Raw genomic sequence first — 14,927 nt, forward strand, 5'->3', positions numbered from 1 at the left:
AAAGTTCTGTACTGTCGTGTTCACTATTATAGGCATAATTTTTCTCTCACTCGTTTTCACTTTGTCAGTATCCTGTCCTCCTACAAACTGCTGTAACTGCATTAGAAAAAATATGTAGTCCTGCAGTCTGGCTCCCAGAAGTTAGTGTTAATGGAGGAAATCTGGAGGGCAACTTCAAAGGAGTGAGTGAAGTTGAAGTTTATGAAAATTCATTCAGTGATTTGTTCTCTTCAGGGAGAAGAGCCAAAGATTAAGGTTTATGATTGAGGTTTGTAAAACTGTGTAAACACTATCAATAGGATAAACTCTTTCTTGTTTTGTATTAAATCACAGACTGTTGGAACAAAAGGCTAGTTTAGTTTCTAAGTCTGAAGAAAATGGATTTCATTGGAATTAAAGGGAATTCAGCTTCAAAACTTAAATCAAGTATCACGTTCTCTGAGCAGCCTTCCCTCTCTCCTGCCCACCCCGCCTCGCCCCGGGTTAGTGCCCTGCTTAGCTGTATGTTCTCACCAGTGCCCGGGTTTCCATTCTCATAATGCTTGTGTATGCCCTAGTTTAATTATCTAGTTATCTGTTTTCTCCACTAGATTAGAGGCTTCTTGGGATCCCTTTCAGTATTTTGTTCAAAATTCAATATATAGTAAGCACTCAGTGAATGTGGAGATTAGAGTACAAGCAGACAATAAATGCATATATAACTCAGACCTGTTGCAAAAACAAAGTATACCTGAATTTTTCCAAATAAAATCTAGATTATTTGGTTAAACAGTAGAACCCTGATTCTTACAAAAAATTAAAGTGCTTTTTTAGTTTAGTGAAATTAGTACTCCGTGACTAATGTAGAGGCACCAAGGAGAGATTAAAGTTAAAAGAAGTAAAATGTGGGGCGCCTGGGTGACTTAGTTGGTTAAATGTCTATCCTCAGGGATCCCTGGGTGGCTCAGCAGTTTGGTGTGTGCCTTTAGTCCAGGGCATGGTCCTGGAGTCCCGGGATCAAGTCCCACATCGGGCTCTCTGCATGGAGCCTGCTTCTCCCTCTGCCTGTGTCTCTGACTCACTCTTTCTCTTTCTGTGTCTCTCATGAATAAATAAATAAAATCTTTAAAAAAAAATAAAAAAAATAAACGTCTATCCTCAGCTCAGGTCATGATCCCAGGGTCCTGGAATCGAGCCCCACATTGGGCTCCCTGCTCAGTGGGGAACCTGCTTCTTCCTCTCCCTCCGCTATTCCCCCTTCCTGCTTGTACTTGTGTGCACACACACGCTCACTCTCTTTCTCTCTCTCTCTCTCTATATATATATATGTGTGTGTGTGTGTGTGTGTGTGTGTATAAAATCTTTAAAAAAAAAAAAAAAAGCAGTGAAATGTGAGCAATAGGGATCCAGAATTGGAATTCAAATTAGGATGGTGGAAAAAAAAAAAAACAAATTAGGATGGCAACGAGGCACAGACAAGCCCCGTTTTTATAGGCTGTCTTGTATAAACTAAAAGATTGGTGTCTTTGAGTTCTGGGCTCCTGCATTAACACTTAAATAGACCAGAGGGTGCAATAGAGCAGCCCATGTGCCAAATCAGATTTAAACATGTTTGCCTGCCTCACAAATTGTGCAAAATTTTGGACAAAATCCAGTTTAGAGTCTGCTTTTAAAAACAAAATTACCTAGTGACACTGAATCTACCTACACCCTTAGTAGCATGTTCTCTTTAAAAACAGCATGAACTTTCCAGTTGCTTCAATTCCCCACTGCCTCCAGACCAAATGTTCTCATTTGTTTGCCTGACTGGTGCCTAAAGGCATTCAAGTTTGCAACCCCTAATAGCCTCCTAGAAACTCAGCTTTTCTTGGGCCCAGTAAAGATCCAGTTGTCTAACTGATGCTTAGATCTTAGCTCTTATTCAACTAGTTCTCAAACTGTGTTTCTCTGCACTCCCAAAAGGGATAGTCGAGGGGATGTGGCAGGAGGTGGGTGAACAAGACAAGCTGAGCCATTCAGCCAACAGCCCAAACTTAAAATTAAATCGAATTAGCTCTGATTTCATTGTTTCACATATTGTGCTTCTTTAAAAAAAAAAAGTCATTTGAATCAAAGATCGGAGATTAAAAGTTTTCTTTTGTTAGTAGTGTTCTAGTTCAAGTGCTCAAGCCTAAACCCTCATTTTATCAATAGGAAAAGAGACTTTTTTACTGGTAAAGTGATTTGTCCAAGTCCACAAGGCTAGTTAATGTTGGAGCTGCCTGCATTTGGACATAACTAAAGCACAAAGAGTAAACTAAGCAAATAGTATCTACCTCTTGCCTCTTTGCTGTTGTTTGCAAATATGATGTGTACTGAAATTTTACTTTTTGTTAGCACATTAAAAACCCCGCTGTATAATATAGATTAATATTTAATTCAGTGTTCAGTTTTGATATCCTCTAGGCTTTGTTTTTGGAAAATTCCTACTTATGTAGAAAGGAGTCTAGATTTACTGATTCCAATTAAAATACAGCACTTCCATTTTTGGAGACTCTATTTAGTTCACTGGCTAACAAATTCCATCTACTCCGTATCAGTTTTATGAACTGTATGCTTAAAATAATCACCAAATGTTTCCTTAGTGTAATACTTAGGAATCTTTATACTGCCCTACTGGATTCATGTTCATGATTTCTCTTTTTCTACAGGTGGTCATAATGTCACAATCTCCTTACAGTCCAGGACTGGGCACACCCATATGCCTTCTGTAGTTGGTGTTCTTGTCTTTACCCAGTTCTGGTTCTGGTTTCCTCTTTCACACTTCCTGTCATTGGCTTATACCCCTACCTGTGTCATTGGCCTTAACAAGGACTTAAAGGTATGTTTGTGACACCTTAGTTTTATAGTGTATCTTCTTCACTGTATCCTAAACACCCACTCACAAGGATTTTTCATGAAATTTTAAAGATGAGTTGGCATTTTACCAGTTTTGTATTTCCCCTTTAAACTGAGTCATCACCTTGTTGAATGGGGTGTGTCAGTGGAAGTTTTGAAAATTAAATCTCCTTACTAACTGTAACCTTGGATGAAGCAATTGAGAGGGAATGGTAAGAGAGAGGGCAAATACAAAAATACGAAAAGGCTTTATATACCACTCTCACCAATTTTATTTAATACTGAAGTTCAAAACAAGAATCTTTAGATTTCCCAATCCCTAACCTTTAACATTGTGGTTAAATGTCCTATGTGATCTATAGGGACTTTTTCCTATAGCACATAATTTTCTGATCTCTATTTATATTCTTTACAAGGAAAGTGGGATGAAAGAGACAAGATTCCTTATCCTAGTAAATGTGATGCCTGTTACCATTCTCTATCAGTGTGAATTGGATAAATAGAGAAGAATTCAGACTAGTGTATTTAACACCTAGTCAATTAAGTAATATGAAACCGACTTTTTCATTAGGCTCATGTTAGACTCTTAATATGGAGGAATCATGATGTGGTGTAGAAACTGTACAGACTTGTGTAGGTTGGTTGGAGTGGCATAAAGTTAGGTATTGAGGTTAGATAAATAACACTTTATAAAGGACGTAACAGTTGATCAGATACTCACACATGAGTGGGACTTAATCCACTGAAGCAAGGTGCACGGCCAGTAAAGATGAGATCAAGGGGTGCCTGTGAACAAACACAGAGCTTTAGGAAGGTTTAGGGTGCTGCAGGTAGTTCTGTAAAACACCTCATAACAAATTCAGAGTAAGAAGAGAGATACTCATAAGGGAGTACTGTAAGAGAACATTTAGCCTGGATTGAAACTTCTGACATTCCTTTGCATTGTCAAAGACCATAGAATTCCTTTTTTTTTTTTTTTTTTTTTTTTTAAGACCATAGAATTCTTAAATCTTTATTTGGCTTCTTTTAACCTAAGGAGAAAAATTCTTTTATTTCTTCAGATGCCAAAAGTTCAGTATAAATCAAACTGTAAACCATCTACATTTGCATATCCTGCCCCTCTGGAAGTACCAAAAGAAAAAGAAAAGGAAAAGGTAGGTTTGTGTTCTCTTGAGCAGCATTTATACTTACACATAGAAGCTACTTAGTGTTTTACTTGGGTTTGTTTTAAATATTTTTGTGTTTTAAATTTGATATTTTCTTCTTTCTTTTTTTTTTTTAAGATTTTATTTATTCATGAGAGAGAGAGAGAGGCAGAGAGGCAGAGACACAGGCAGAGGGAGAAGCAGGCTCCATACAGGGAGCCTGATGTGGGACTCGATCCTGGGTCTCCAGGATCACACCCTGGGCTGAAGGTGGCGCTAAACTGCTGAGCCACCTGGGCTGCCCTAAATTAGGTATTTTCAAAGTAATACTTCTTATGGTAAAATCTAACATTATACAAGAATATAAAGTAAAAGCCTTTTTTCTCTCCTGGTCATCCAAGTCCCATGTTGCAGGAATCATAATTTGTGAACATCCCCCCTCCCCCGATGTTTTCTCCACACATATCAATACTGTTTATACCACAGATAGAATTACTTTTGGTGTACTATTCTGCAGCTTATTGTTTTTACTTTAACAGTTAATCTTTAGGGCACCTGGATAGCTCAGTGGTTGAACATCTGCCTTTGGGTCAGGGCGTTCTCCCTCTGCCTGTGTCTCTGCTTCTGTGTGTCTCATGAATAAATAAAATCTTTTTTTTTTTTTTTAATTAATCTTTAAGGGACATCTGGCTGGCTCAGCCAGTGGAATATACAACTCTTGATCTCAAGGTTATGAGTTCAAGCTCTACATTGGGCATGGAGCCTACTTAATATAAAACAAACAAAATAATGGTCTTTAAAAATGTCGATGTAGGGACACCCTCTGCCTATGTCTCTGCCTCTCTCTCTCTCTGTCTCATGAATAAATAAATTAAAATCTTAAATAAATAAAATTTTTAAAATGTCAGTGTATATGGATCTCGTTTTTTGCTGCAGAGCAATCCCTCTATGTATATATACCATTATTTTTCTTCTCGATTCCTCCTTCATCTGATAGACATTTTAAGTGATTTCTATTAATTATTATTACAAATGAGACTACAGTAAAAGGCTTTTTTATACATGTATATTTGTGAACTTGTGCAAGTATATCTATAGGTTAAATATTAGATATGATAAAAAATAATGTACATTATTTATTTTCATAGGTATTAACTAAATTTCCTTTTTTCCCTCAAGGTAGTGTTCCATATTAGCCAGTTGTTGATTTTTTGCTATAAACTTTGTAAATGGGGAAATTTATATAATTGACCAAATTTGAGGGTGGTGGATGATGAATATCCTGTGACAACATCTCATTTCATCAGCTCTGTTACAAACTCTCAGCTTTTGGATCAGAAACAAAATCAATACTACCAGTCTTTCAGAGTCCCTTTTCACCCTCAATTTCAGTGAGACCCATCTGGAAAGGTAATTCTACACTAACCACTCACTCACTGTGTGTTACAACTGTAGGACATCTAATTCAGTAAGAATGTATTTATGACCAGGTTTGGAGAAAAGTTTTATGTTCTCTAGTACTTTCCCTATGAAGTAAAAAAGGGTGCAGCACCTATATATATCAGAATCTCATGATCGCAAACTCACATCCAAGGTAGGCTACAAATTAAAAAAAAAAAAATATATATATATATATATATATAGTGATATGCTGACTCAAGCCTCTAGGAACTCAAGAGTCACCTGAGGACCATAGTAGTAAATAATGTAAATAAGTGTGCTACTTGCTTTTCCCATTTATTCCCTAATAATTTTATTTTTTATGATACTTATGCCAGGAAACAAAGCAGTACTGTAGAACTGAGTTCTTTTTGGGCTTGTACCTTCATATATAGGTAAGGGATTATGATATACTCTGTTCACTTCCTCTAGGTTTCCACTGCTGTGTTATCTATTACTGCCAAGGCTAAAAAGAAGGAAAAAGAAAAAGAGAAAAAAGAGGAGGAGAAAATGGAAGTGGTAGGTATAATTTGGTGGCCATGTGGGTTGATATATCTATACTGTCATGGTCCAGATTCTTCCTGAAGTGAACATTACCATACCTTGCTCTTGGCTTCCTTTAAATAAGTATCCCATTGCAAGCGTAGAGATTCCTCTAGTTTTAATGGGAAGATACTTGAGTTCTTGGAGCAAATGACAACTAAAGGGCAGTGTAGAATTTTCAGATAGTAAGATAATGGTGGGAGGAAAAAAGGCCCTTTCAAGCAAAGAGAATATCCTCTTTTTCTGGTCTCTTCTGGTTAGAAAAACCTCATGCTTTAAAACCAAGTTAGTTATATAACATTCTCATCCCTAAGCACAGTTATCCTCTCCATCCTCTGAATCTAGTATGACTTTGGTTGTACTTTCATTATATCTAATCCTAGCTACCTTTTGTACCTAAGAGTTGCTTAGTAAACTTGTAAAACATTATTCAGTGATATGGAAGAGAAGTGAACCTTTGTTGGGCCATTTTAAAATATTTTCCAGGATGAAGCAGAGAAAAAGGAAGAAAAAGAGAAGAAAAAAGAACCTGAGCCAAACTTCCAGTTATTGGATAATCCAGCCCGAGTTATGCCTGCCCAGCTTAAGGTCCTGACCATGCCAGAGACCTGTAGATACCAGCCTTTCAAACCAGTAAGTTATCAATGGCCCTTAGCTATATACTAGTGGGATATTAATTCATGGGACAGTGGTATATTGACAGAGGATAAATATCCAAAGCAGTGGAGAAAGCTCTTTAGTACAAATAAATCTCTTAGCAAAAGAGTATTATTCCCTTCTATTTCATATAGATTTGGAAGAGATTTTTTTTTCCTGTGGGTAACCCTACAAACATCCTTTTATCTACCAGAAGCTTACACTATAGAAGTTCCTAATAGAGCATCATGATTAGGAGCATAGACTCTGGGACCAGACATCCTGAGTTTGAATCCTGATTCTACCACTTACAGCCTTCATAATCTTAGGTCTGGTACTAAACCTTTCTCCACCTCAGTTTCCTCTACTGTAAAATAAGAATTATACCTAACTCAGGAATGTGACAAAGAGGGATCCCTGGGTGGCGCAGCGGTTTGGCGCCTGCCTTTGGCCCAGGGCGTGATCCTGGAGACCCGGGATCGAATCCCACGTTGGGCTCCCAGCATGGAGCCTGCTTCTCCCTCTGCCTGTGTCTCTGCCTCTCTCTCTCTCTCTGTGTGACTATCATAAATCAATAAAAATTAAAAAAAAAAAAAAAAAAAGGAATGTGACAAAGAGTGAACAAGGTAATACAGTTAATACACAAGTACTTGGAGTATTGAATTTTACAATTTGAATCTTCCTGACATTTAATTTTTTTCTAAGGAAGAATGTTTAAGGTTAGAAACAAATGCTGATCAGTAATTTGAGAAATCAGTAATTTCTATGTTCTTGAAACTGGAAAACTAAAAAGCCATTAGTAAGCACATTTAATACATCCAGATCTTGGACCTGCCTAAAATGTCATAGATGAGATTTCTTTAAAAAGTAAACTATTCTTATCAGAAAGTGGTCCCTGATGGTGGCGAGTGGAAGGCATCTCTCACCTATACTTGCGAGCCAGGATCTTACCTGACTAGATTATCAGCTAGAGAAGACAAGGACAGAGATGGAATATGGCTGTATTTAGTGGTGAAAAGCTAGAATTAGGTGGAACTGAGTTTATATCCCAGCTCTACCATTTCTTAGCTATATTATTGAGGCAAGTCATTTAATCTTTTCATATTTCAATTTTCTCATCTATTAAATGAGCCATTGTACTACCCACATCCTAGGAATGTTGTAAAGATAAAATAGGTCATTATATGTAAAATACCTAAAACAATGTCTGGCACATGGGAAATCCTCAATAAATATTTCTTGATGGTGATGGCAAGTCACCACACATCTGTAGGTAGCAAGACAACTAGGCCAGGAAGGCAAGAACAGCTTGAAGATCTTTTCTCACCTCCTATTAATTCTGTTGTTGCAAGGACCTAATACTGCTTCGTCTGTAGTGTTTAATGAATGAATTGATAGAATCACCAATGGATACCTTAAATGTAGTCAGTGTCTTCTCTGGAGCCTAGTTCATCCAAGTGGGAATGTTTACAGAGAATGTATCCTAACAGTGTCTAGAAACTGCTTTTGCCAACTGAAGTGGGGTATATTGAGAATAGATATGTTAGTGCACAACTAGTGAATACTTTAAGTGTACAAGATACCTGATGTTTTTGACAATTATGAAGAATTAAAGACAGCAGAGTATATGCTACATATCATGAGGCCATATGAGACTGGTATGTTTTGGTTGGAAATTAAATGTTAAGCCTTTGCTCAGAATAAGGAGACACTGTAACAGTTATCTCTCTATAAGTCAAAAGACTGCCTTTGTGCAACAAGAAGTAAAGGCTAAGGAAGAGTTGCCAGCTCCCTGGCTAACTGTTGAATGTGTGCTTCCCTAATACACACACAGCCCCTCAGCAAAGACTGAGAGACCTTTTGGTTCCAGGTGTTCAAGGAAATCCCTGTCCAATCATAGTTGACCACTCAGTTGAGTAGCGACTTCCATGGACACAAATAGGAGAAAATACTGACTTTATACAAGAAGTTCAGAAAAGTCACAAAACAAACCAACAACAACAAAGGTGGGGAAGGGAGAAAACCTGATTTCCAGAGTTGCCACACTATATTAATTTAATGTCCAGTTTCAACAGAAAATTACAAGACATCCAAAGAAATAAAAACCTTGACTTCATAGGCAGACTAAATCACCCATGTAAAATATGTTCATAGGCCTAAAGGAACTATGTCTAAAGACCTAAAGGAAAGTATGAGAATGTTGTATCAACAAATAATATCAGCAAAGAGATAGAAATCATAAAAAATGATCAAGTAGAGACTGTAGAGTTAAAAATATCCAGTAACTGAAATGAAAATTGTTAAAGGAGCTCAGCAGCTGTTCTGAGCAGACTTGGGCAACCCTGAAGATAGGTCAATTGAGGAACAACTTAAAGGGTGAGGAGAAATGAACAGAGCCTCAGAGACATGTAGAACAATATTAGGCATACCAAGCTACCTAAAATGGGATGGTGGGTAACTGAGAAAAAAAGAGAAAAGTGTAGAAAAATATTTGAAGAAATAATGGCTGGAAACTTAACAGATTTTATGAATAATAGTAATCTACATATCAAAAATGCTCACTGATTAACAGCTGATTTATTGCCAGAAACCGTGGAGGCCAGAGACAGTAGGATGACATTATTTGTAGTGCTGAAAGAAAAGACTCTTCAGCCAAAACTTCTCTATCCAGCAAAACTATCCTTCAAAAATGAGGGTGAAATTAAGACCTTTCCAGATAAAAAAAATCAGAATTTGTTGCTAGCCAATCTGCCATACAAGAAATACTAAAGTGAATGTTTCAAGTTGGAATGAAAAAACACTAGACAATAATTTGAGTCCACAATGAAAAAACAAAGAGCACTTGTGACAAATATAACTATGTAAGTAAACTATGTGAAAGATAGTATAAATGTATTTTTGTTTGTAACTTTTCTGTCTGGTTTAAAAGACAAGTGTATAAAGTGTATAAATCATAAGTTGATGTGACACACTGTATAAAAATGTAAAGTTAAAATATGCATTAAATAATGTCAAGGTTCTGGCTGCTGTAGCAGATTGCCACCTACCATTTAAAACTGAAGGACTTAGGGACACCTGGGTGGCTTGGCAGTTGGACATTTGCCTTCTGCTCTCAAGGCATGATCCCAAGGTCCTGGGATCAAGTCCCTTATCGAGTTTCCCATGGGGAGCCTACTTCCTCTACCTGTTTCTGCCTCTCTCTATGTGTCTCTCATGAATAAATAAAATCTTTAAGAAAATAAAACTGAACGGCTTAAACAGAAGACATTTCTCACAGTTCTGGAGGCTAGAAGTCCCAAGGTTAGGGTGCCAACACAATTCGGTTCTTCGTAAAGGCCTTCATCCTACTTTAGGGATGGCCTTCTCATTGTATCTTCATGTGGCAGAGAGGAGAGGGAGAGAGAGAAAAAAAAAACAAGCTGTTTTTGCATCTCTCCTTATAAGGGCACTAATTTCATTATTAATGAGGTCTTTACCCACATGACCTAATTGTTTCCTAAAGGCCCACTTCCTAATACTACCTCTTTAGGGGTTAGGATTTCTACATATGAATGGCAAGGTGGAGAGACACAAACATTCAATCCAGAACAACACAAAGGAGTAGGGAAACACAGCTATCTTAAAGTGTGGTTTTTGTATACTGTTGAAATTAAGTTGCTATTTTTCAGTGAAATTAAGATGATGTTAATTGTTACCCAAAGGTAACCACCCGACAAAATAATTCAAAAAACAGGCTAAAAGAAACCATAAGGAAATTAAACTAGTACACTAGAAAATATCTATTTAATACCAAAGAAGCCAGCAGTGGACAAATTGAGGAACAAAAATATAAGACATGAAAAATCAAGAGCAAAATGGCAGGAGTAAATCTTAGTAATCACATGAGATGTCTTTTCTGGAATAAGCTCTAGGCCCACCATGGGCCTAGAACTCACGACCCCAAGAGAAGAGTCTCATACTCTACCAACTGAGCCACCAGAGGCCCTTAATCACATGAGATGTAAATGAACTAACCACACCACTTAAAGGGCAGAGATGAGTCAAATGGATAAAAAAGAAAATGATCCAACTATATGCTCTCAACCAGAGACACACTTTATGGGACACCTGGCTAGTTTAGTCAGCAGAGCATGCAACCCCTGATCTCCAGGTTGTAAGTTCAACAGATTACTTAAAAAGTAAAATCTTAACACACACACACACACACACACACACACCCCTTAGATTCAAAGATTGAAGTAGATTAAAAGCAAAACGATGGGAAGATATTCCATACAAACAAGTAACTAAAAGAGAGCTAGAGCAAGCTGTACTAACATCAGACAAAATATACTTTAAGAGAAAAATTGTTGCTGGAGACAAAGAAAACATTTTACGATGGTAAAAAGGTCATGAGCACCTGACTGGCTCAGTCAATCATGCAACTCCTGATCTCTGGGTTGTAAATTCAAGCCCTATGTTGGGTATAGAGATTACTTATAAAAAAACAAAAACTGAACTATGTAGCTATAAGGCTCTTTCCTTATGTTGTTTATATTGCAGGATTTGAGTTGTATTATTTCATTCCACTTGTTACAACCTGGAACCATCTGTTTCCAAAAATATAGGAAGTCCTTTTTGTGTACATAGGTATATCTTCTGTTCTGGTAGATCATTCATCTCCGTTTGGTCTTTTATAGGCTCAGGTAAACTTTTAGGCCATGGAGGATTAGGACAGTGGCCTTCTACTGTGATTGCTCTTGAGTGAATATTGGTAGGAAAGGCGGGTCCATTCATAAAATGGCTCTCTTCAAAGAAAGCAGGAAAGAGTTAGAAATTAATGTGTATGGATATGTGTGTGTTGAGAGAAGGGAAATAGCGCAGAAATTCATGCAGGCATAGCAGTTCTATAGCATGGCAGGACAGAGTTCCAATGAGTAAAAATCAGATTAGGTTTACTGCAGAGCTCTTTGTATATATGTGAATCATTTGACTAATGTGCTTATGCTTCTTTTCCTTCCCAGTAATTTGCTTTGGTAGAAATAATGTTTTTCCAGATGTGCCCTGCCACTGTTGACTGATTTAATTACAAAGAGCAGCTTTCCATTTCCTTTGACACAGGCAAGCAAATAGAATAAGATTAGCACACAGAGATGGGTGAATAGTTTGGTGTGTGAATTCCTGCTAACATGTTTGGGAGAGGGCTTACAAAAATTGCTTCTACAGTCTAGTTCTTTTTTGGCTCTCATCTACTACTTCATCTTGTATCACAAGGATTTGTAGATTAAAGTAGAAAACATTGGGTATATCTGTGATATTTATATTGTTCACTCTGTCATTCTGAATTCACTGGAGAGAAATTGGCTTTTCATTTGTAGATTATCTTTTGTGTCCAAAATGATAGTTATCTCACAAGTAATAAAGTATCCATTAGAGTAGTGTGCTTCTCAAAAATTTTTTTTAAGATTTTATTTATTCATGAGAGACACACACAGAGAGAGGCAGAGACAACAGGCAGAGGGAGAAGTAGGCTCCATGCAGGGAGCCTGACGTGGGACTCAATCCCAGGTCTACAGGATCACGTCCTGGGCTGAAGGTGGTGCTAAACCACTGAGTTACCCAGGCTGCCCTGCTTCTCAAACTTTAATGTGCATACATATCACCTGTGGATCTTGTTAAAGTGCAGATTCTGTAGATCTAGGTCCTGCTATGTTTTCTGCATTTCTAACAAACTCCCAGGTTATAATGATGCTAGTGATCCAGGAACACGTGTTGAGTAGCAAGACATTAAAATGCCATATTTGGACAGTAAACATTCTCCCTACAGTCAGACCAAGGCAGTGCTGGACATACTATTCCCCATTTGGGATGCATCATCTAAATAGAACAGCACCACATGTTCCACCATCCAGAGCCACTGGGTTAAGTTTATAAATATTTCTTATAGATTACAATTTTCTTTATCTTTTGTAATGTATACTGGTGTTGCTTTCGTCATCTAGTCCTCAGACTAACCTGAAGGAGTGGAAGAGGAAGATCTTACTAGCCGCTTCTCACAGTTGAACAGTTGGTCATGGGTGTAGCGTCACACAGGAACACATGCCCAGGTTTCCTTGTCTTGTCTAGTGAGGTGTAGTTCTATTTCAGTTGTTTCCTTCCAAATCATTTAAGTAGTATTAAGGTATCATTTAATAAATATGTACTCTAGATTCTGGAGCAGTCTGAAAATATGAGGGGAATTTGTGCTTCTTCATTCCCTGCTCTGTATTTACAGCTTTCCATTGGAGGCATCATCATCCTGAAGGATACCAGTGAAGACATTGAAGAGCTGGTGGAACCTGTGGCAGCCCATGGCCCAAAAATCGAGGAAGAAGAACAAGAGCCAGAACCTCCAGAACCATTTGAGTATATCGATGATTAAGAACCAGAGGTATGTGTGGAATGAAATTGTATTATCAAGGGAAATCTGTCAATACATCATAAATGGCCTTGTGTCACTTTTTCCATTCTTTGTGCTTAAACCCTGTGTACCTAAATGGTATTAAAAATTCCCCTCTTTTTGACTTCTTCCTGCATATATAACCTTCAATTCCTTTTTCTTTTCTCCTTTGACTCTCTCTCTACCCTCTAGTGTTTGACCAGTGCTATTCAAAGTAGCTAAAAACTGTTCTCCTGAGTCCTTGAAGAGGTAGGGAGCTTGCTCCAAAATGTTAGTCTACTTTTTCAATGCTTCTTTCGTTGAAAAAACTGGCTTACTCCCTCACCATAAAAAAAACTCAACTGAACTGACAGTTTGCTCATGATAGAGTTGATTTACACTTTGACATGAGCCCCTTATTATAGATCAGTTACCTTTATGGCCAGTACTAGTTTATGGATCACTGACTCATCTCTCTCTCCTTTCCCTTTGGTGGCAAAGGCTTTTGGCACTAAAAGCCTTAATAGCCATTTATTCACTGTAGCTATTGAACATGTAATGTGTGTAAGACACGGTGCTTAAAGGTACTTTGGAGTCAGTTAGACTATAAAGCTTTGTCCAGTTGAAAAAAATTTTTATGCCAGTGTTCTAACAGTGTTGAAGTAGGTCTTTCGATGCAAAAGATTGGAATAATCTAATGTCATAAAATTGTCGTTCTTATTTTCACCCATTTTTTGAATAGTCATCACATATTTGAAGATGCATATAAACTATATAAGCAAGGTTTTCTTATTCCACCCTTTTACAAATATAAACAAAAAAGAATTTACTCTTCTACTCTTTAAAGAAAATAAGAATAGTATCATTTATTACATTATGACAAAAGAAAAATACATTTAAATGCTGGGCTGAAAATCTAGCACCTTGAGTGTTACGTACTGATTAGCAATTAATGAAAGCTTTTACAGAAATCTCAGATAAGTATTCAGGCAGAAACCTTGCCATTAGTAGGAAAATGTATTCAAGCCTCTGAAAGTGTTTGGACCTTTGAGAGAGGGAGATTTATACTAACTTTCTCTCTATGTAAAATTGCTTTTGAGAATTATCTTTAGGCCTTTGATGATTTCCTAAGCCTTACCCAACCAGTACATGGTGGTATCGATACATAAGCACTCAGTCTCTATGTGCAACTGAACAGACTCACATTGGCCCCCCAAACCTTTCACCATTCCTTACTGCAAACCCCCTGATTAAGTCTTTCAAGGCAACTAACTACAAGATGGCTTAGAAGTAGAAATTGGATTTCTTTTTTAAGTAAACTCTACATCCATCGGGGACTTCTATTCTCAACCCTGAGATTAAGAGTCACATGCTCTCCAACTGAGCCAGCCAGGCACCCCAGAAATTGGATTCTGATTAATTTTCAAAAGGATAAAATATTCAGTTTAGTAGGAGTGTAAAAACTATAATTTGTCTTAGCAAAGACTGGCATATTAGGACTGCATAGGCAGGGTTAGGAGCTAGTTTTAGATTTCAACAGCTAGTGATAAGAAGAAAAAAAAATTTTTTTTAACAAAGAATGACCCTAGCTGTCCCCCCTATTTCCTTCCCAAGGATCTCATTGCTCATCTGAAGAAGATTGTCCAGGCCTGTACTGGAGATGCTTGTGAAGAAATCCATGCTGAGACCTGCTACTCACTGCATGTACCATTGCCTCTGCGCTGACCCGAAGAACCTTGTCTCCAAGTCTTTGGTGAAGAGAAGATATATGATTATTTAGTGTGCTCTTTCACAGAACTTGGTTTTCAAATAAATATATTAAAATCTCCAGATGGACAAGGACTTTTTCATTTGCTTTTCAGCCTTGATTTTAAATAAATGGACCTAATACCCTTTCTCCTTCACCATGA

At 37.4% G+C, this 14,927-nt stretch overlaps 1 protein-coding gene across 1 annotated transcript in view; it reads left to right on the forward strand.

The window, feature by feature from the left end:
• Positions 1 to 14,847, forward strand: part of PSMD1 (proteasome 26S subunit, non-ATPase 1) — a 93,150-nt gene extending 78,303 nt beyond the window's left edge. Inside the window, exons 20-25 of the mRNA XM_025463407.3 lie at positions 2,670 to 2,839; positions 3,918 to 4,010; positions 5,874 to 5,960; positions 6,471 to 6,617; positions 12,874 to 13,029; positions 14,632 to 14,847. Of these exons, the coding sequence (XP_025319192.1) occupies positions 2,670 to 2,839; positions 3,918 to 4,010; positions 5,874 to 5,960; positions 6,471 to 6,617; positions 12,874 to 13,020 (644 nt within the window). The 3' untranslated portion in view covers positions 13,021 to 13,029; positions 14,632 to 14,847. The remainder of the gene's footprint in view (positions 1 to 2,669; positions 2,840 to 3,917; positions 4,011 to 5,873; positions 5,961 to 6,470; positions 6,618 to 12,873; positions 13,030 to 14,631) is intronic.
• Positions 14,848 to 14,927: the final 80 nt, after the last annotated feature.

Source organism: Canis lupus, chromosome 25, assembly GCF_003254725.2.
Source record: "Canis lupus dingo isolate Sandy chromosome 25, ASM325472v2, whole genome shotgun sequence".
Taxonomy (NCBI): Eukaryota; Metazoa; Chordata; class Mammalia; order Carnivora; family Canidae; genus Canis; species Canis lupus.